Source organism: Etheostoma spectabile, chromosome 21 (genome assembly GCF_008692095.1).
Source record: "Etheostoma spectabile isolate EspeVRDwgs_2016 chromosome 21, UIUC_Espe_1.0, whole genome shotgun sequence".
Lineage (NCBI taxonomy): Eukaryota > Metazoa > Chordata > Actinopteri > Perciformes > Percidae > Etheostoma > Etheostoma spectabile.
The window spans coordinates 2,914,601-2,937,648 of NC_045753.1; the positions used below are offsets into that span (position 1 = coordinate 2,914,601).

The 23,048-nt window shown below is 40.5% G+C and overlaps 1 protein-coding gene and 1 long non-coding RNA gene across 2 annotated transcripts; one reads left to right on the forward strand and one right to left on the reverse strand.

Moving 5' to 3' along the window:
• The first annotated feature begins 4,681 nt into the window (after positions 1 to 4,681).
• Positions 4,682 to 12,213, forward strand: LOC116671142 (uncharacterized). The gene is made up of 3 exons (XR_004327207.1): positions 4,682 to 4,692; positions 5,036 to 5,038; positions 12,082 to 12,213. It is a non-coding gene; the product is annotated as an uncharacterized LOC116671142 (long non-coding RNA).
• Positions 12,214 to 17,129: 4,916 nt separating this feature from the next.
• LOC116671496 (uncharacterized) lies at positions 17,130 to 20,425 on the reverse strand. Its single transcript, XM_032502825.1, has 3 exons — positions 19,470 to 20,425; positions 17,404 to 17,457; positions 17,130 to 17,168 (listed from the first exon to the last, which is right to left on the reverse strand). Exons 1-3 carry the CDS (start codon positions 20,421 to 20,423, stop codon positions 17,130 to 17,132), a joined length of 1,047 nt encoding a protein of 348 aa, XP_032358716.1. The 5' UTR covers positions 20,424 to 20,425.
• Between the last annotated feature and the right edge of the window lie 2,623 nt (positions 20,426 to 23,048).

A 23,048-nucleotide genomic window follows, 5' to 3' on the forward strand; every position in this document is an offset into this window, starting at 1 on the left:
TCCCCGTGAGATTTCCAACTGTTCTGAACACTGCGGTTTCAACAGTTTTTTCTACTCTCGGTTAAGTCTTATACAGTAGCCACATCCAAGCTGGCGCTCGCAAATGTGAAGTCATGGGATCCCCGTATTTATGCACACTCCTCACAGCTTTTTGGAAGGCCAGTGAAAAATGCATCACAAATCTAGTCAAAGTCAAAGTCAAAGTCTGCTTTATTGTCAATTTCTTCACATGTCTAGACATTCAAAGAGATCGAAATTACGTTTATCTCTATCCCACGGTGGAGACAAGACATATTTTACCAATTAGGTCCACAGACAAACATAACACTCAAGTAAACAATATAAAAAGTAAAAATAAGAAGGCACATACAATGAAGAGAATAAGAGCAGCAAAATTTGAGTTGAGAATGTGCAATTGTGCATACAGTAGACAGTCAATGTAATAGTGCAAAAGTCAGGCCAATAAATGGCTGAGGTAGTTCTGTTTTACCTAAGTATGCAAGTGGCATAATGGTGCAAGTTATGTAAGAGCAGCAGAAGTGTTTTCAGGACAACAGGACAACAAGTTGCAATAGTATATCTAGTATATCTTTTCACATTTTAACACGGTGTCACTCCTTAATGAGACTGAGTAACAGCCGATTTGGGATATTGCTATACCAGGCCACATCTTCCACTATGAGTGACACAATTTGCTTTCCACCATTATTAGAGATCTGAGTTGTCAGTTTGCAATAAATAAAAATAAAGGAACTAATTAGAAGGATACGTGTCCGTAAGGTGCCTCATCCCTCTGTCCATTTTGTTGTTGTTGTTCTAGGAGCTACATGCTGCAGCGGTCCTATGCCCTCCATCTGTTGACTTTACTGCAGGGTGTGAAGGGCCAAAGAAGGACAGAGGCCACATGGAGCACAGCCATGCAGGAAAGAGATGACAGGAAGGAGGTGAGAGATAGAATCAGAAAAGACACAGGGCCAAACCCTAACACACACACACACACATTTATATACAGTGGTGCTCATAAGTTTACATGTCCATGCTTAAGTTAAGAGGAATTAAAAAATGTGGAATTTTATCTTAATGCCTTATTTAAAAAATGAGGTAAAATCCAACCTTTAAGGACACCAATTTTCTTTAATGTATTGGAAATAAATAAATGTTCTTCCTTAAAAGACAGGGGGCATGAGTATGCATACCTCTATGTTAAATTCCCATAGTGGCAGGCACATTGTTATTATTAAAGACCAGTTATTTCATGGATCAGGATACAATGCATCCCCCACCCCCCATCATCACATACCCTTGTACCCTTCACCATACCTAGAGATTGGCATGGTTTTATTTCAGTTCGCCTAACAGCTGGTTTGATTTGTATTGAGAGATGATTATATGGAAATTGTCCCATGACTCTATGTATTGTGAAGGGTATGTATAAATTGGTGTCCTTAAAGGTTGGATTTTATAATTTTCAAAAACATGATTTTTTTATTATTTTTAGTGAACTTAAGCATGGTTGTGTAGACTTATGAGCACCACTGTTCATGTACATACATACACACACACTCCAGGCTTGGATAAATAGCTAAACTTAGACATGCCATACATCATTAATATGCTTCATCAAAGTTTTCTAGCACATTGTTTTGGTTTTAATGGGAAAAAAAAAGACTTCAAAGATGAGAACCTTCTAGTTCAAATGTGTGTCTGTTTTACTTTCCCATGTCCATTAAAGAGCGTCCCACAGACGCTTCCCTGAGATTTTGTATGGGAAGCATCCGGACTGTCCCATCCACTGTGTGGGAGACAGTCTCGGATTTACAGCTTACAGCTCTCAGTAGTCATTACCAACTATTACGACTATCAATCATCTTGGGGGAGGGATACCACCGCGGTGGTGAGATATACTGAATTCTTCGGGGGGCTCAGCTGGACAGCAGATAAAGACACCAGGGAAGGGAAATACAGATGGGAGACAATCTAAAGGTAAACATAACTTGTCTTAGTTGGGTGTTTGAGGAAGAAGAAGAGACAGCACACCATCCAAAAGGTATTTCCTCATTTGGTGTTTTAATGGTTACACATCAGTCCACAATCTGACGTAAGTGGGTGGAGATCTGGTGATTGTAAAAGCCATAGCATTTACATCATTTTCATACTCATCTTCAAACCATTCAGAGAGCCCCTCGTGCCCTGTATAGAAAAGTTAGCCATTGGTTTGATTATTACTGTCCTCCCTTCAATAAGACGTCTGACTGTATACACCGTCTGTATATATTGTGAGATGTGTTTTTAGCTGCAATTTTTAATTTTTTTAATTTTTACTGCTTTTATTTTCAATTAATTTCTGTCGCAGTAAATAGGATCAGAAAACATGTGACTCTGATGCCCCATGTAGTGGGAAAATAAAAGATTAGTTTGATGTCCTGCTACTTTTCTCATGTGACTTTAGGTAGCCTTTGGAAGCCATTTTTTTTTTTTTTGGGGGGGGGGGGCATTTATAGGCCTTTATTTTGACGGGACAGATGAATACATGAAAGGGGAGAGAGAGGAGGGAACATGCTGTGACTACGATACGATTAAGGCAGACACCGATATTAATATTTGGTTATTTAAAAATCCAATATGCCAATATATTGGCCAATATATATATAGTATATTAAAAAAATATATCCAGAAACGCATTATAAAACATAAAAAGATTTCCCTAACGTTAGTCATTTGTAGTTGTCTATGAGTTCTCACAAAAATATGATAATTTGTTTTCTTGTCACAACAGAACAGAAGAACATCAAAATATATTATATATATAATATTATATATATTATATATATATATATATATATATTATATATATTATATATATATATTTATATATATAAATATAAGTTCTGATAAATAAAATCTATAAAAATACAAATTTAAGATATGAAACTTAAAGTCCTTTGAAGAAAAACACATTAATAAAAATAAAAAAAAATCAGTGTTGCCAAGATGGATGTTGCAGAGCAACCTCTGGTGGACAAACTATGCAAACGCTCATAACATGGTCGACAGTCCGTTTTTATTTTTTTAAATATTCATTTATCAGAATAATTTATTTGTCATAATAAATTATTCTGATGAACGATTTGTTTTTTCTTTCAAATTGGCTATTATAAATGCCGATACTAATACATCGTGAAATTCCTGATATAATCCCATAATATCTACTTCAAGCATACCAAAGCAGCAATCCTCTGCCATGGAAAAATCTGCAAACCTTCCACAACCACCTTCCAAGGATGCAGGAGCTGAATATTTGATAATATAGATTTTAGTTGTAGTATTCAACACCCTCAAATCAGTGATTCTATGCACGGGCAAATAATTATGTATTATTAATGTATGGGATGTACCATTCGTGCCTTTACTAATTGGATTGCGGGAACATTTCAGACAGATGCTGAGAAAATTCCATTTTCAAGCTGAACATTGATTTTATATTCGCATTGGTGGTGTTGTTTTTTCAATTCCGTAGGTAACTTTAATTCTATATACATTAATAAATACATAAATACTATTGTAATAGTCCCCAAAATGTTACGGCACCACAAACATATTACATTTTGAGATATTGCTCTGCATGTTGGGAGTTGGCAGACGTCTTACGTTCAGATATCAATCCAATCTTCTTTATTTTAACAATGCAAACCACAACCTTTGCAGTAGTACAGTGACTGGGTGCCCTTCGTCTATTCAATTTAATTTAATATTATTTATAGTATCAAGTCATAACAAAAAGGTATCTCAAGACACAGAGTATGTAATATTTACAGATAGATAGGTCTAGACCACACAATTCTAGTAATTCCATCAAGAGCAAGCATTTAGAGGAAAACCTCTGACAGACCCAGGCTCTTGGTATGTGGTGTCTGTCTTCTTCGTTCTTGTCCACCTGTCTTATGTACCTCTGGAAAATCAACGTCTCCCTCACCTGTGTGATCCTGATCCAACTTACCAGACTCAAAACCTACTTCATCAAGATCAGAAGGTTGATAAAAAATTGAATTATCGGAATCGGTATCCTTTAAAGTGCCCAGACTATAAAAAAAATTGGATTTGGGGCGTTAATACCCACCTGTGTTTTGTGCAGAGACACTGCAACGCAGAGACAAGATACAACGGACAGAGAGGGAATAATCATGAACAGTGTTCTCTTTAACTTCATTGCCAAAACTGATAAACAATAACAGTAGTGATGATGTTCATCATGTATAAGACTCTAAATCAAAACAAATAGATATAGTGAAGTTGAAATAGGGTTCTTTTTTAAGTGAGATCCGGTTCCTGAATGTCCTCTGCCTTCAGTCTCCGGGTGAGCTGTTCAACATCTGCACGGCTCTCTACGTCCCTAGCCGAGACGAGGTGGCTAACCGTAGCATGCTAGCTCGTTCTCAATGGCAAAACCCTGCTACAACACATGGAGTTAATTTGTTAACTGAGGTTCGGGAGCAGGGCCACGCCTAAAACACGCCTCCGATCACCAGACAAACCTATACACACCATGCCATGCAGCAGCCTCGTTATCTTTGATCGCTTGACCCACCCTCCCATCTTCTCTCATCCCTTCCTGTTTATCTCGGTAGGTACCGTCTGGGGGCCTGTAAACTCTCCGGGCACAAAATCGTTGCCGAGACGGAACCCCCACCCCGAGTCTCCTTTACCCGGTCATCACGCATCCTCCCAGACCAGACATCAGACAACATCTACATCATATTGTCATCTGCACATTCAGAATGTTAATTAAATCTTTAAACTAACATATTGTTGTGGCGTGGTCTGTGCTAGTGAACAGCTAGTTGACCATAATCTCCAAAAGAACTACTTCCATGTCCCTGTTCTGCAAGTATTTAATAAAGTTAAAGAGGAATTAATTAAAACTACTGGTTGCTATAGTGGTAGCAGGTGGATTATATAACTAGATTTATGCCATCAATAAAAAAACACGACATGCAAATATCACAACACTAAAACCATGCAATATACTTAAGAACAGTTTGTTATATTTCACCACCCACTAGCTGACAACCATTAAGTTTACTCACACTAGTACCTGATTAAAAGTCACTAGGACGGAAAACACCCAGACCCGGACAAACGTTCCCCCAAAACCCCCGTAAAAACACAATCAGTTGCACATAAAACAAATTAAAACACATGCGCTATACGTTAGACCCGGTGAGTAAAATACTCTAAAACAAAAGGCCACACAATCTAACTAAGGCAAAACAGCAGTGACACTAGGACTCGGCTTGCTTGGCTTGGCTGCATAAACAAAACAGACAGAAGTTAGTAACCTTTATGGCTATCCGGCAACTGTGCAACACATGTCACAAAACTCACCTTGGCTGTATCATAGAGAGACCCGCACATGACCCACCGAAACTTTGGCCCGAACCCAGCACGCTAGGCAGCAGCAGTAGAAGGAAAAAGAACCGTAGCTCTTACAGGCGGAGCCTTTATTTCCGCATACGGTCATGTGACAGCTCACGTGCCCAAACTTTAACCAATCGGTTACATGAGCATGTACGACCCCCAACAAAGATAGTATAGATGTGGGATGTCTCACTCTGGAGCTAAAACAGAGACCCGAACACACAGGGGGAAAACAGGATCTGCAGCAATGTGGAGTACAACAAAAATACGGTGTTTTTTGAAAATGGAACCATGTAAAGCTATTCTGGTCCAACCTCTAAATACAGTTATGAACCTGGAAATGAGCAGAAAGTGGGCGCTTTAACAACTCAACATTCAGCTTCCAAAACAAATCAATGAAGATAGCTTCTGTTGTACCCAGTAAATGTGCACAGTGTCTCCATTAATGGGGAGGCACAGCAGCAGCTCTGCTCTCTGCCCTGTTCACATTTCAGAGAATATAATTAAAGTAATCTTCGTCAATGATTAGCCACAGGGCCGTGTGTGTGTGTGTGTGTGAGTGTGTGTCCCACGTTTCTTTGTCTGTGCATGGTGTATTTGGCCTTCTCCATGACTCTTCTGCAAATCTGAGCTCCTGTATGAGAGCTGCAATGATGATTGCGTACAGCCGGCCTGTTGGCTGTTTTTTTGAAATGCCTGCGGTGGGCTAATCAGAGTTTTACGATGGTGTTGTATCTGTCGTGTAAGTGTAAAAAAAAAACATGAATCGGTCCGTGTCTTTCTCGCACACTTACAGGTTCTTGTGCACACTTCCTTTACACGAAAAAACAGCATATGCATTTAAACAAAGCACGACATGAAATAGGAATACAAAAGGGAAGACAATCACCAAAATACAGAAACATACAAGTACGACCATACGCACGCAAACACACACACACACACACCACACCACACACACACCACACACTGTATTTAACCCTTGTGTTGTCTTCCATGGAAATTTTTGTGAGTCAAAATTTAAAATGAAAAGGTTATGGATGACTTTTTTTTTACCCTATTGTGGCTTTCTCTCAATGATTTTGTCACTTTTTTAAGGTTTGTCGACTTTTTCTGAGCCTTTTGAAAACTTCATGGGTTTTCCCCAAATTTTTAAAGCTTTTTTCACATTTTACTTCCTTTCATTGACATTTCTTTTTCTCTTTTTACACTTTTTTAAAAGTTCTTTTGTCAATTGTTTTTTTCTCCAACTGCTTTAAAATTGACAAAAAACCCAAATTCAATGAAAGTAGTGAACTGATTATTTATTTAACTCATGAGGAGCGTTGTTGGGAACCATCCAAGTTCCTTTTTTGAAAAATTTGTTTGAAAGAAACACAAATTTCTGATGTAGAAACTTTTTGGAAAGGGGTCAAATTTGACCCAAAGACAACCGGAGGGCAACACTAATGTCTTCTTTTTTTAGGGTTAGGGTCAGGTTTAGGGTTAGGTTTGGGGCATTTCTAGGCCTTTAATGGTAGGACAGCTGAAGAAATGAAAGGGAGGAGAGGGGGAATGACATGCAGCAAAGGGCTGCAGGTCGGAGTTGAACCCTGGCCCACTGCAGCGAGGAGTAGACCTCCATGTATGGGCGCCAGCTCTACCAACTGGACTACCCGGGCGCCCTATTTAAACAAATGTCTGAGAAAAAAAGGTTTTGAGTTTGCTTGTATTTGGCAAAACATGGTTTAAACCTGACAAATTACAGACATGGAAGGTTCGCACAAGCTTAAGATCACATACGACCTACGTAATTATTACAAATTACTAGAAGTCCCCAGGAATACTAGTCCCGTATGAATAGGGCTTGTTACAGCTGCAAAAACAAACTCCCTGACAGTTAAAAAAAGTTGATTTTGCTCAACTCTGTTGTGCAGTGGTATGATTCTGAATGATGCAATGTGTACAGTAAGATGGTTCCAAGTGTTTTCTTCCGAAGTGAATACCCATTAACTTAATAGAGCCCTTTAACTGAGCCCCAGGGCTTTGAGGACGTGCCTGTAAGCATGCGATGTCCCTCGGGCCTCATTTGGTTGTTGATATGCGCTTTTCCTCAACAGGAGATACACCCTGCCTGTGACCAGGAACACACTGATGACTTTAAAATGCTAATCCTTGCATTCCTTCTTCACCAGAAAACACAAATACGTCAAAAGAAAGATTCTGCTTGTGTGAAATGGAGAATGCATACCTCAGAGTGAGCGAATTAGGGATGTTACCATGCATCGCAAAACAAAACTCAACACAAATATGTACAGATTACAACCGGTTGAGTTAAAAAAAATTAAATTTTTTAACGGCCTAGGGCATAATCTGACTCTTGATTTCACTCGGTTGACTTTAGACATCAATACTTGTTCTTAGTTTATTAGGGTTCAAATCGTGTTGCGGTAGAACCCTTCTATGTTTGTCTGTTTTAGTTATTGTTATTATTAGTATTATTAGTATTATTTGTTGTCTGCCGCGCCGGCTCAAATTCCTGTGAGTTTGAATGAGCTTGAAACATGAAACTTGGGGAAATAACTGGAAATGGTGTGCATGTGCTTCTATAGAAATATGAACCCAATCGGCCACATGGCGGCGCTGTAATTCAGGCTTCAAAATGCAAACTTTGAAAGGCCACGCCCCCCACAACAAGTCCGAAATTGAATTACTTGAAATTCTCACACAGGTGCAGCCTAATGTGCTCTACAAAAAAAGAAATCTTTTTCGCCATTTTCAATTTTTTGAAAAACACATTTTTGAGATCCCGCCCTACACCGTAGCTCCAATTGCCACCAAATTGTCAGTGAGTCATCAATGGATCAAGCTTATTACAAGTTGTATAAAAAATTTCCTTATCTCAATAAACTTTTAAATTATTGACCAATGAACTTTGAAAGGGGCGGGGCTCTGGACATAAATGAACACAAATCAGCAACCGGAAGGCCAATCATCACATCATCATCACAGGGTATATTCAGAAAAGTACCCCAGATAGTTGGACATGCATACACCACTAGTACCCTAACCCATAAAACTCACAGGGTATGTTCAGATAAGTGCCCCAGATATACCCAGATAGTTGTATATACATACACCACTAGTACCCTAACCCACAAAACACCAAGGCAAGGCAAGGCAGCTTTATTTGTAGAGCACATTTCAGCAACAGGGCAATTCAAAGTGCTTTACACAAAATCATTAAAACAGATAAAACACAAGTACAAAGTCATAAGCATTAAAAATCAATAAGACACATGAATAGACAGTTAAAAAAATAGAAACATTAGGACACATAAAACACAAGAATAAAAGTTACAGTGCAGCATAAGAAATTTAAAGAAATGAGCATTAATTTAAAGAAGGCAGCATCAAAAGAAAGGTCTTCAGCCTTGATTTAAAAGAACTGAGAGTAGCAGCGGATCTGCAGGTTTCTGGGAGTTTATTCAGATATGAGGAGCATAGAAACTGAAAGCTGCTTCACCCTGTTAGTTCTGACTCTGGGGACAGAAAGTAGACCTGTCCCAGATGACCTGAGAGTCTGGGGGGGTCATAGTGTAGTAGCAGATCAGAAATGTATTTTGGACCTAAACCTTTAAGGGATTTATAAACTAGCAAGAGTACTTTGAAATCAATTCTTTGAGACACAGGAAGCCAGTGTAAAGACTTCAGAACTGGAGTGATGTGATCCAGTCTCTTGGTCTTAGTGAGGACTCGAGCAGCAGCGTTCTAAATCAGCTGCAGCTGTCTGATTGATTTTTTAGGGAGACCTGTAAAGACCCCGTTACAGTAGTCAAGTCTACTGAAGATGAAAGCATGGACCAGTTTTTCCAAGTCCTGTTGACACATAAGTCCTTTAACCCTTGATATGTTGGACAGTTGGACATACATACACCACTAGTACCCTAACCCACAAAACTCACAGGGTATGTTCAGACAAGTGCCCCAGATATAACCAGACAGTTGGACATACATACACCACTAGTACCCTAACCCACAAAACTCACAGAGCATGTTCAGACAAGTACCCCAGATATACCCAGACAGTTGCATATACATACAGCACTAGTACCCTAGCCCACAAAACTCACAGGTATATTCAGACAAGTGCCCCAGATATACCCAGACAGTTGGAAATACATACACCACTAGTACCCTAACCCACAAAACTCACAGGTGATGTTCAGACAAGTACCCCAGATATACCCAGACAGTTGCATATACATACAGCACTAGTACCCTAGCCCACAAAACTCACAGGGTATATTCAGACAAGTGCCCCAGATATACCAGACAGTTGGACATACATACAGCACTAGTACCCTCAACCCACACAAAACGTCCAGGGTTATTCAGACAAGTACCCCCACCAGGGATTTACAGTACCCAGACCAGATGGCATACATACACCACTAGTACCCTAACCCACAAAACTCACAGGGTATATTCAGACAAGTGCCCCAGATATACCCAGACAGTTGGACATACATACACCACTAGTACCCTAACCCACAAAACTCACAGGGTATATTCAGACAAGTGCCCCAGATATACCCAGACAGTTGGACATACATACACCACTAGTACCCTAGCCCACAAAACTCAGAGGGTATGTTCAGACAAGTGCCCCAGATATACCCAGACAGTTGGATATACATACACCACTAGTACCCTAACCCACAAAACTCACAGGGTATATTCAAATAAGTACCCCAGATATACACAGACAGTTGGATATACATACACCACTAGTACCCTAACCCACAAAACTCACAGGGTATATTCAAATAAGTACCCCAGATATACACAGACAGTTCTATATACATACACCACCAGTACCCTAACCCACAAAACTCACAGGGTATGTTCAGATAAGTGCCCCAGATATACCCAGAAGGTTGTATACACATACAGCACTAGGGGGCGTTACAAGCGCAAGATAGGTGAGTGGCATTACACACCTGTGGAGCCTGAGAGTGAAGCAGAACCGGTCCACAGCGTTGAAGCCTTTTCTCGATTTTGCCTTATTGCTTTACAATAAATATGTATATATAGATTGAGATAAGTAGAAGAGACTTTACTATCCTTTTCTTAACAAACAAACACAAAAATGGACCGATGTGCTGTCAGGCAGGCAGCAATGAAACGAACGGGTTTTGCAGCTGTAGGCAGCGTATCGTAGTGAGCGAGTCACCTGGCACGCCTTGGTGGGGGGGGGGGGGGGGGCTTCTCATTTCAAGAGTAGCTGTTTGTCTGCCACTCTGCCGTACCTCTGACCTCAATCTCAACTGAGCTACGTGCCCAGTTTAAACGCAGCAGCAAACCTTTTCCTCTCCCCAAATTACACAATTGCATCTGCCTTTACTTTATTGGATCGACAACCCAGAAAAAAGAAAACACTCTACCAAATATGTTTGGCTGGCCCGGGGCCTGATTGCCTGACTGCTCATGTTTTTTGTTCTGTCTGACTGCTTTTTTAACAATGTTGCTGCTTTCCAAGTCCAAAACTAAAAAAAAAAAACAACAACAGCCCACTCAAATCACAAAGTAGAATAGAATAGAATTGAATGCCTTTATTGCCATTATACACAACTGCAGTACCTGTGCAATGAGATTGAAGCAACCCCTGAGATTTACAGTGTTGACAAGAAATAATATCAAATATAAAATTGTAAAGTATAGGTAGTGCTGAGGAAAAAAGAGAGGGGGGGACTTGGTGCACATTTCTGAGTCCTAAGAGAAACTATATACATATAAAAAATAGTTCTGAATACACATTGTGTAAAAAGTAGATTATTAAGTTCTAAATAACAAATAAAAAATATTACATTGTAATTAAATGAAATGGTTAAGTACTAACTACTAAATAAATAACTATTGTAGAGTAATTAAATAAAATGGTTAAATATTAAATATTGCATTGTGTGAAATTTCACAGATTCCAGTGTCCTTTAAGGTATTATAACAGTATTGCACAGCAGGAGGGAAGAAGAAAGTCCGAGGGGGGGGGGGCGCTGTGAAGTTGAGTCAGTGCATGTGTGAGTTCAGGGTGGTCATGGCCTTTGGGAAGAAACTGTTCTTGAGTCTGTTAGTCCGAGCTCTGATGCACCTGTAGCACCTTCCTGAGGTCAACAGGTAAAACAGATCAGAGCCGGGGGGGGGGGGGGGGGGGGGGGGAACTGTCCTTGATGATGTCTTCTGCTCTGCTGAGGCAGCGGGGGTGTAGATGTCCATCAGGATGGGGATAGGGCAGCCAATGATCTCTGCAGCCTCTCCCTCTCAGCTGCCGTACCAGACTGTGATGCAGTAGGTCAGCAAGCTCTCGATGGACGAGCAATAGAAGGTCAGCAGCAGGTTGGAGTCCAGGTTCCTGAGGACCCTCAGGAAGTGTAGTCGCTGCTGGGCCTTCTTGATGACCGCTGTGATGTTGCCTGTCCAGGAGATATCAGCAGAGATGAGGAAGCCGAGAAACCGGAAGGTGTGGACCCTCTCCACGGACTCGCCGTTGGTGTACAGGGGGGCTAGGTCGGTGCAGTTCTTCCTGAAGTCGACGATGATCTCCTTGGTGTTCTTGGTGTTCAGAGCCAGGTTGTTCTGCGAGCACCAAGCTGCCAAGTTTCATTTCATTTCCATTTCGCCCTGCAGCTCAGGCTGGAAACCTGTACATTTTCCTATCCTGCTTCCGTTACAAATCTGCGGGGACCAATCACAAACTGGCCTATCCACATGGGGCGCTATTGGCAGATTTAACACGATAGAGAAAAAACGGCGAGCAGCTTCTTGTTTACATTCAACATGGCGGCTACAGAATTGCAGCAACCAGTTGATGCTGCTATCGCTGGACTGATTGGCTGAAGGACTATCCAAGTGTAGCTCAACGTAAGTTATTTCAGGAAGACCTAACTGTTAATTGATGCTTTCTCCAATTCAATTCAATTTTATTCATAGTATCAACTTAAGAGTTATCTCGAGACACTTTACAGATAGAGCAGGTCTAGACCACACTCTATAATATACAAGGACCCAACAGTTCTAGAAACCTGAGACAGACCCAGGTTCTTGGTAGGCGGAGTCTGACGGCTGGTTGGGGTTAAGATGAATAGTGGCAATAACAGTCACAATAAAAATAGTTTGTGGTAGTTCATGGCACAGCAGGACGTAGCAGGATGTAACAGGGCATAAATCAAATCAGCTGTTATCCAAATAATTGTACATTTTATCATGCTTTGTGTAACTGTTGCATATCTGCAATTGGTCTCTCCTGATTGAAATGTAGCTCAGTGTAAATTCTTTCAGGTAATCAGTGTTCTCTACCTAAATTGAATCAGCTCTTGGTGGCGTTCACCTTCCTGCTTAACCAATCAGAATTGTATACAAATTGCAAGGGCCAATCACAGAGTCACAAACCCTGCTTTAAATCTGTTTCTCCCTTTCCCATCAGCAGTCGTTTCAGGCAAAGCATGCAACCCTCCACCCCCCCGTCCACCTCCAGTCATCTACTCCAACTGACTGGTCCGGAGCCTCCTTCGGTCTGGTCTTCGGGCTCCTTCGTCGCCACCACCGTTGTCTAGATTCCATCGGGGGGTCATGATGGTTCTCTACCTCCTATATATAGAACTATTAGTACAACGATGGAGTCTAATATCCAAAGACCTTTTGCAGTGGGAAAACAAACACTGGTTATTAGATTTGATCCTGACTCTTCTTCTCCAGCTCTGATTAACAATTGAGCAACGCAAAGCCCTGTACACGTTCCTCTCCATCTGAGTCTTTGTTCACATACCCACACTCACATCTTGATCTCACACACAAGGGTACACACTCCCTGATATGCTGAGAGCTGGGATTATGATTATTTGGTTTGTATTTTTTGGAATACGGAGTAGTGCAGTTTATATTCGTCGGTGCATAGATGCTTGCTTTTCATTAAAGATTAAAGTCATCCTGCACGGTTCAGGATTTGACTCAGCTCTAGTAATGTAGTCGATTTAGGCATTATACTCAGTTAAATTATTGATTTGGCTTACCATTAATGTTTAAAGTATTCATCCTTTATTTATTTCCATATTTGCATCTTGAAGACCCTGCAACTTTGGCATGACTTTTATTCAATTACAACCACTCCTGAAAATGTCAATTCCGTGTAAGTTAACTTTTAAAATAGCACGGCAAACTCTTGCCTGGTTTAAAGTTATGGGAGACGCTCATTAACAGTCTCGTTACAATTAATTAAGACAATATACACGGGGAGTCACGCCAACGAGCACTGCACAGTCAGCTGCTGCTCGATACAAACAACGGTTGGGAAGGGGAAGCCGTTCATTTATCACAGGAAGCTGAGTAAGCGTGGGGGGTGCGCACTAAAACAATCACCTCGGGCACACACAATGATACGACTGATTCCCCCACTTATACCACTGTGATTGGTTTAAAGGAAGTCAAACAACCCATTGTGTTTTTATCTCCTATCCCAGAATGTGTGTGTTGGTCTGGCAATGCGAGACTATGGTTAGTATGATCAAAAGTGGAGAGCTAGAATCCACAGACATGCTGAAGGGCGAGGAGCACAGCCAGTGTATATGTATACACAAAGTGTGTGTGTATTTAGGCTTTGGCCCCCCACACTTCGTTGAAGGTCCTGTTCAATATGCAACTTAATTTTATGCATGTAGTAGGGGGTGCTCCGTCTCTCTTAGTTAAGGGGTTCTTGGTTTATAAAGTTGAAGACCCCTCCCCTATAGAATTACAGCGCTTCCTGGTTCACTCTGCCAGTTAGTGTTCTCGCACACACACACAGGACCAATTTCAAAGATTTGTTGTACACGTTAGTCACTTGGACACCAACGCAAATGGGAAAATCGGCTCCAGGTTTAATTAACCTTTAACTCTGCTGCTGCTTAACTGCTGAGTGTAAAACCACGGCTGCACCTTCTCTTCTGTATTTAAATGTATGGTTATTTTGTCATTTGTTTGTGTCATACAATCATGCACTGATGGGAATGTGAGTTCAGAGAGTTCTACTGATCTCACTGCAGAGCACGTAGTTCTACAGATCAGTCTATCAGATATGTTCCTGTTTCATATGTAGAATCAGATAAACTCAGGTTTACAGAGCGACTTTATCTTTGCCCTCAGACTCCACAGAATCAGATTGACAGCAATTATAAACACTGGCTGAGTTCAGATGAAAGACTCAAACAGCTGCCTCATGGGGGGTTTTAATTGCTTTAATGGGGGGGGGGGGGGGGGAAGAGAGAGTCAATAGGAAACATGATCCGGACAGGTTGATTGGAGACTGACAGTGGTATTTCAAAATCAACGTCAGTGTGAACACAGTTTTGTGTAGTTTTTTTTGCATCATACATTCAATCCTGTTTACAGCCAGATATTTGGGCATCAAAGTATTTTTGATCATAATTTGAGAGGATTTCACAAAATGTACTGCAACGTTCCCTGGAGGGCATTATAAACTGATGATGATGTGCTTCGGCACTCACAGCAAGGTCCGACATCACCATTAATAATTTGAGGTGAATGTACTCTGCTGACTAAAGTGCAATAGATTTGCAACAGTGCAGATTATGCACAATGTGGGAAGAACTGCAATTCATCAACTAGATTTTAATCATGACATATATGCAGTTAGAGTAAGAGCCAAGCATGTGTAATAGTCAGGTTCATTACATTCTGATTTTAACCTTAGTGGGAATTTATTGGGGTATTTGCTAAACGATACATTTTTGGAAAGGTTATTGCATAAGGAGTTAGAAAATCAATGTTTGCATTTGTTCAGATGTCCATATGGCGGCCATATTGAAGTTTAAAAAATGGTCACCGTAACATTTTGAATTGTAATGTCTCCACTTCTGAATACTGTTTTTTTTTTACTGCTACACCTACACGTAAGGGTCTAGGAATCCAATGGTACTTTACCATATTAACCCTTAGATGCATGAGAAGGTAAAATGACCCTGTGTGGTTGTTTTCTTGCAAAAAATAAGGATTTTATATATAAACGTCCTTAAATCTGGGAATTGTCGTTTGTTTATTCAAAGTCAAAGACAGTCCAAAGTAGTGCTACTTTGAACATCTTTGTGGGTCTGAGGTGTTTGTCACATTTTAGCTGCCAAAGCCCCGCTGCTCTCTGTCTCTGGTCCTCAGGGTGAGGGGGGGGGAGGGGCCAGCGGCTAGTGCAGAAAAAGGCAATGTGTGCTTCTTTCACCAAAATATATATAGCGTTATCTTTTGCATTTCTGATACAAACAACGTCAAACTTGGCACTGCACTTACTCGTACCCATAGCATGACACCTGTCAAGTTTGAAATCAAGCGGACTAACGGTTCGAGAGATATGCTAATTACACAGACAGACATAGACAGACAGATGTTCCTGCAATTTATAGAGTGATGTGAGTATTGTGTAACTTTTTCATTAGAAGCATGTTATTAGTGTTTATACTATACCTAGGATAGTTATTATAGATATATTCCACTTTTTTATTAACACTCAATACGACCAAATATTTCAATGTACTGTATGTGAGAAAAAGAAAAACTGACATGGTGCTCTTTGGATGCTTGTATATAGACCTTAGTCGTCCCCCTATTACTGTATCTGAAGTCTCTTTTATATAGACCTTAGTGGTCCCCTATTACTGTATCTGAAGTCTCTTTATATAGACCTTAGTGGTCCCCTAATACTGTATCTGAGGTCTCTTTTATATAGACCTTAGTGGTCCCTAATACTGTATCTGAAGTCTTTTTTATATAGACCTTAGTGGTCCCCTAATACTGTATCTGAAGTCTCTTTTATATAGACCTTAGTGGTCCCTTAATACTGTATCTGAAGTCTCTTTTATATAGACCTTAGTGGTCCCTAATACTGTATCTGAAGTCTCTTTTATATAGACCTTAGTGGTCCCTAATACTGTATCTGATGTCTCTTGTGAAGACCTTATGAACTTTCCTTAGTATGTGTCATTTCTGAGTGCAACATAATAACTACATTACTTAGGCCGTGACCAGGAAGTCACATATCGTCACCTTCCTAAAATAATCGCCTAAGTCATTTTTTGACAAAAAGTATTTTCTTGCCTAAATCATCTCCTCATGGTGCTGGCCACCTCTGGTAAAATTTCCTACATTCTTTGTTGAACAGGTGATGGGATTCTACGCCTTTGTATAACTGCCTAAGTCAAAATATGTTCAGTATTTGGTTCAGTTTTGTGTTTTCTGAAAAATGTGAAAAAATGACTTAGGCGATTATTTTAGGAAGGTGACGATATGTATATAGTGTTGGTATTTTCACTTTATTTGAATTTTTTTAGACCAAACACAATTAAACAATTCAAGTGTGAATATGATCCAAATCCTACCCTATCATTATCCTTTAGTGATTCATTTGCAAATTAACCTAATAACTCCCACGTTCCCCAAAGAAAAGAAGGATAAAACAGAGCCGTAAGATCTGTCTCCCTTCAGAGAGCCGTAATTCCCATCATTAATGTGTGTTGGGGAATGAGGGGTAGAAATTGGTGATTAAATACTATTTAATTTATTTATACTGTTTAATGAACCCCAGTGGGGAAATAGGGGAAATTATAGCTATATCTGACAGATGTGGAACTTTATCACATGTAACATCACCGCTTGATCTAAATTCCACAATACATACTGCAAGCATGGACATAGGTCTATCTGTTATGGGGAGAGGCGAGGACAGGACCCAAATGCTGCAAAGAGACAGCAGGCGGGAGCAGGAGTACAGCCGTTTACTGGAAAACAGTTCAAAAGAAAACACCGGGAGCTACTGGCGCTGAAGAAGTCCCGGAACCACCAACAAAATGAAAAGAAAGAAGTCCAACCAAAAGGTTCAAAGAACGTCCGAAGACCTGGCAACACAAAACAAGAAAGCAGGACTGGGGACAACAAGGGAACAAGATCACGGGGAAATAAGCGACAACTCACGGGGAGAAACTGAAGACTGGCAGGAACATTCACACGAGGACCCGACATAAGGATCTGGCAAGAGACAAAGGAAACACTGGGGTTAAATACATGAGGTAACGAGGTAATGGGGAACAGGTGAGACATCAGGTGAATCACATTAGGGCGGGGCAGGACAATCAGACAGGGGAAAGTAAAGCTAGACAGGAGAAGGCAAGACAAGACAGGAAGCTGACTATCAAAATAAAGCAGAAAGTACAACAAACAAGACAAGTCCAGGAACACAGGACCATGGAGAAAACAGACAAAAACACAAGGAGGCCAAAGAAAGGGAAACCTACACCCAAACAAAAACCCCAAACCACAACACTATCCTTCTTAATAATTATTAATGCACACAGTAAAGTGGTTTCTGTGAAGGTGACATCCATTAATTTATCGCACACATACCGCACCTGTATCCCTGAGGTAAATAAGCACAGTAATTAAATAACTGAGTTTAATTAGTCGTCTATTTATAAATACTACCGGAGGCTTGAAGTGTCATGTTGCCTCAGTGAGTACCAGGCTCTGAGCTTTTCAAACTTTATAATAATATTAAAACAGCATGTGCCTGTTTTGTGTTTAAGTAAAGCAAATTATCATTCATTATCTTCCCAAAAATATTGAGTTGTAGCTACTTGAAGCTGTTCACTTGAGTGTTTTACTTTTACAAATACTCTGTTAAATGTAAAAGTGCTGCATTAAACAGGTTACTTAACTAAAAGTGTGGAAGTATCATGAAGAAAAATAGACTTCAATTATTATTATCAATTTATTTGTCAGGGAGAATGCACCACACATCGTTACATACATATTTATATTTATATTATTACAGTCAAGGCCAAAACAACATGTGTAGATATGTGTAGGCCTTTCTAAAAACTATAATCCAAATATAATTTTTAAAAGGAACTACACAGTGTGAGTTACAGTACAGAGTCATTCAGCAAATGCATTGTATACTGATACATTATATTTACATTTCACAAAGTTGAGACCACATTACACAAACCAACACATCACGTAATAGCACAAACCTCAAGCACCCAGCCGGTCACACCTGCTCACCTGAACCCACCCCGATGGGGGGGGGGGGGGCTGGGCCGCCAAAGGTTCATCTCCCATGCCCAGACGACCCCGGGATGGACCCTGGCAGTGTGTGTGTGTGTGTGTGTGTAAAATGTGTCCCTATCACTGTAAAACATGGCTGGCTGAAAGTGGTTTTGCACCCCTCTGCGATGCAGTTGCCCCCCCCCCCCAGTGGCCACTCTCCTTGTCTTTGCTTTTGTCACAAAAAGTAAAGTACTCAATGCATTTTTGAAACTGGAAACCATCAAAAGAATTCTGTGTTTAATCAGCTAATGTTTTCAACAGTACGCTGTTACATGGTTGGGTACGTTCATTTCATACCAGTACAATGTAACTTCTTACATTTATATACTGTTACTGTTTTACTGTAATATAATACCTCATAGGAAACTGGAATCTGTGCAATTTCATTTCATACAGTGCAATATTTTATGTATTAACCTTTCCATTCCATTACTGTGCAATATTTATTCATTTAATATTAGTACTTAATCATTTCACTTCATCACTGTGCATTATTATTTATTAGTTGTTAACACTTATCTATGTTTCCACAATGTGTATTCAAAGCTAATTTATGTATGTATGTATACAGTTGCTCTCCGGACTCAGGACTGTGCGCCAGCACCCCCCGCCCCTCTCTTTTTTTCTCTGCACTACCTACACTTTATATCTTTGACTTTATATTTTTGATTTTTGATATTTTGTATTATCTTCTCATATTTTTTGTGTCAACGCTGTAAAGGGATTGCTTTAATCTCGTTGCACAAGTACCGTGTACTTGTGTATAAGGACAATAAAGGCATTCTATTCTATTCTATTCTGACTCATGAGACATAATGGTACATTAAGGGCAACCTCTCTCTAACTGTGTCTTATGCCTCTTCCCATTTTATTTGCAACCGCCGCAACATTCGCTCTGGGTGAATAAAAACTATTAATAAAGAACCCAATACAATTAATCCTATGACGGTAATAAAACAAATACAACAGAACAACCACTTGTTTCGGGATGCTGAGGTGTTGTCACTTCCTGATTCTCCGTTCCCAGTGGTCCTGCTGGCTTCGTGGTCCTCAACATTGTTGAAATCCACCACGAACTCACCTTGGTTTTGAACATTGGGAACATTGCTCTCACTCTCCCGAGCATCATTAACCCACCACTGATTTACTCTGTTTTCCCGTCTGTTGTTGTGTTGGTTAGAGGAGCGCTTTTCCTGGATCACAATAAACAACAGAAGTCCAAGGCTAGCAAGGTCACCCCATGTGTTTCTGATGTGGACAACGTCGGCGTTGCTTCCAAAGCGGTTTCTGAGTTGCGACAGTTGCTGTTGGTTTTCTCCCACAGAAAACTCTCTGATCTGTCTCAGAAGGTTAGTTGTGATTCTGAAGGTATTTCCTGGATCGTAAGGTGTCCCCTGATGTTCAGAAGGGTCATAATGCTGTGTCATATACACTTGGTCTATCCTCTGCAACGCTTGGCGTCCTTTGTACTGCTCCCTGACACGAATTATGATCCTGTCCCTGTTTCTTCCCACGTACTCTCTAGGGGGAAGGACAACATAAAGTGGAAACGGCGTGGAGGTTGCTTGATTCAGATTGCCAATAGTGTAGTACCGAAATCCACTTCCCAGAGGCAGTTGGTCCAGCAGCCCCTCAAAGTTGCCATAGTGGTGTGAGCCGTAATCTCCTCTGTTTGCCTCGAAGGTCAGCCACATGATGTCATTGTTGTCTATCTCAACTGTGTTGGCGAACCAGTGAAGCAGGACAAGACTGTGTTTGGGGACAGATTGACCAAAGTTGATTTTCTTCAAATCGTTTAGTGAATCGAGCTTTTGTACAGCCGACACATGAGTCAAGGCAAAGAACAGAGTTACACAGCCACTAGTGAGACTCCCTGACATCTTCATCATCCTGTAAAGAGATTTTAAAAAATATTTCTTGTGTTATTCATCCATACTGTGCATTTTCAATCCATTCATGCATTTGTAACAAGCTAGTAATCCAATGATTATTTCATGATTGGATCAGCCATACGAACTATCATTACTCATCCATGCAGAGGGTTAAAGTAACAATTTGGTCGGTACTGATGTTTTTGTTGCTGAGTCCAACTGCAAAAAACGACAACATTAACCCGTGCAAAATCATAGACAGTTAAAGAAATGGACCAACAGATCCCGTTGTTCTGGACGGAGACCAGTAAAGTCTATCAGAAGTACTTTTCCGGTGATGGCTAGGTGTTACTGCGCAGCCTCCAACTGAGCTTGATGACGTAGATGTGACGGGAGCAACGTGTCTGAAAGCTGTAAATCTTCTGGTAGCCGTGCAAGAGAAATCTCAATCGTTCCCAATCAGCAGAAACGGAGAGCTTAGGTATATGTTAGGGGATAACATAGACACAGACTAATTACTGCTAACATGCTAGTTGACGTAAGTAGTTAAACCTAAACAGCTGATATAAGTCTAAACTGTCTGCGAGCATACCCTGTACTATACGGTAATTCCTCTACTGTGCGACAACAAGTTGCGTGGTCATGACACAATCGTTAGCCTATTTTTACAAAAGGCTACAGAACCACAACGTTAGCTACAAGGTAACGGAGCCTTTTATACCTTGTCGGGATTCTATAGAAATAAACAACGGACAAATAGAGTCTTTAAACGCTTCAGATGTAAAGTTATTTGCTGTCAAAATCACGTCAAAATGAATGGGAGTCAATGGAATGCTAACTGCAGGTGATGGCTTCGTAACATTAAAATGCCGCCATGAGCTTAGAGAGGAGAGGCATACCTCCTTGTGCAAAATTGAAGCAACACAATGGATAAACTTTGGCCATGAGTGAATGTCATATTTGCAGAAAGGCCGATGGAAGTCAACTTTGTGAATATTGGCCATCAATCAGCTGATTAGTCGGTGCGTCCCTAATATAAGTATAGAAACAGGTTTGGCTTGTTGTTATCAATCTTTCTGCTCATACTGACCAGTGAGAGTTATGTCAATAATTGGAAGGAATCCCAGTCCTCTTTCTGTGCAGATATGTATTCGTAAGTGCTGCAACAACTAATCGATCAAAATAAAATTACAACATAATCAATCATACAATGGCTGCCAACTAATTTCATCATCAACTAGTTGGGTCTATGTAATGATGCACGCCGTCAAACACATTATGCTCCAGTATCTCTCTGACCTAATTTCAGATAATTGGTGATTGCTAAATATGTCGCCCCGGGTATGTTAAATTACAGGTAAATTAAAAAAGAAACGCAACCGAAGAAACACCTTCCATCTGTTTTCTCTCCGTTTTGTTATGATCAATGTTGCAGGTGTCCTCATAAAGCTATTTCAAAGATAGTCTTGATAACCATGTTGGGAGGGGTGGGGGTAATACGAAGCAACGTTTGTTTTTTTGGGGCGTTTGTATAAGGTTTTAGATGTTTAAGATTAAATGAAACTGGAGGACTGTTCCACTTCCTGTGAGATGTAACATCCTATATCCTCCAATAAATACTCTTGATAAATGTAACGCCCCTAACAATGCTAATTTAGAGCTTACGCTTGACAAAGCTAACACAAAACAAAGAGAAACATCCATCCATCCATCCATCTTCATCCGCTCATCCAGTATCAGGTCGCAGGAGCAGCAGCTCCAGTAGGGGACCCCAAACTTCCCTTACCCGAGCCACATCAACCAGCTCCAACTGGGGGATCCCGAGGCGTTCCCAGGCCAGGTTGGAGATGTAATCCCTCCACCTAGTCCTGGGTCTTCCCCGATGCCTCCTCCCAGCTGGACGTGCCTGGAACACCTCCCTAGGGAGGCCCCCAGGAGGCATCCTTACCAGATGCCCGAACCACCTTAACTGGCTCCTTTCGACTTGAAGGAGCAGCGGCTCTACTCCGAGCTCCTCTCGGATGACTGAGCTTCTCACCCTGTCTCTAAGGGAGACCCCAGTCCCCCCCCCCTGAGGAAACCCATTTTGGAGTGAAAACAGATGGAAGGTATTTCTGTCTGCTACATGTGTTTCTAATAACCTGTAATTGTGCTATTGTTTTTAATAGACAATAGATTGTAATGTAATGTAGTTTTTGTTTTTAGTTTTTGGAATATTTAATGTCATTAGTCTGAGACAGTCTAAAGTGAATCCTTTATTTCTTCACAACAGAAACTTTACCAATATATATATATATATATATATATATGGGCACAGATTTGGTCCATGTTTTCTTCAGCTTGTCATTTCTGGCAGTTTTGTGTCCATTTTGACAGACAAAAAAAAAAAAACTACAATATCCTCGTTTCAGTGCTTATTTTGTGTTTGTGAAACAAGAAATAAAGTGGGATACATTTAGAAAGTTTAGCTTTAAAAGTTTGACATAGTCTGTTAGCAACATTGCATTTCCCTTTTAATGTCAGTGCATGGCTGCATTGTTTATTTTATTTTTATTTTTATTGTAGTACCCTTGTCTGTACTTACATGAACAATTCGTTCCTGAAAACATGATTTGTATTAAGCTATATGTGACTTAAGTG

Coding starts and splice junctions, on each gene's coding strand:
- LOC116671496 (XM_032502825.1), bottom strand. CDS start 20,423: ATGAAGATGTCAGGGAGTCTCACTAGTGGCTGTGTAACTCTGTTCTTT. Junction 17,458..19,469: donor TTACCGTCATAGGATTAATT/GTATTGGGTTCT, acceptor GTCTCTTGCCAG/ATCCTTATGTCGGGTCCTCG. Junction 17,169..17,403: donor CCAGTCTTCAGTTTCTCCCC/GTGAGTTGTCGC, acceptor GTCTCTTTGCAG/CATTTGGGTCCTGTCCTCGC.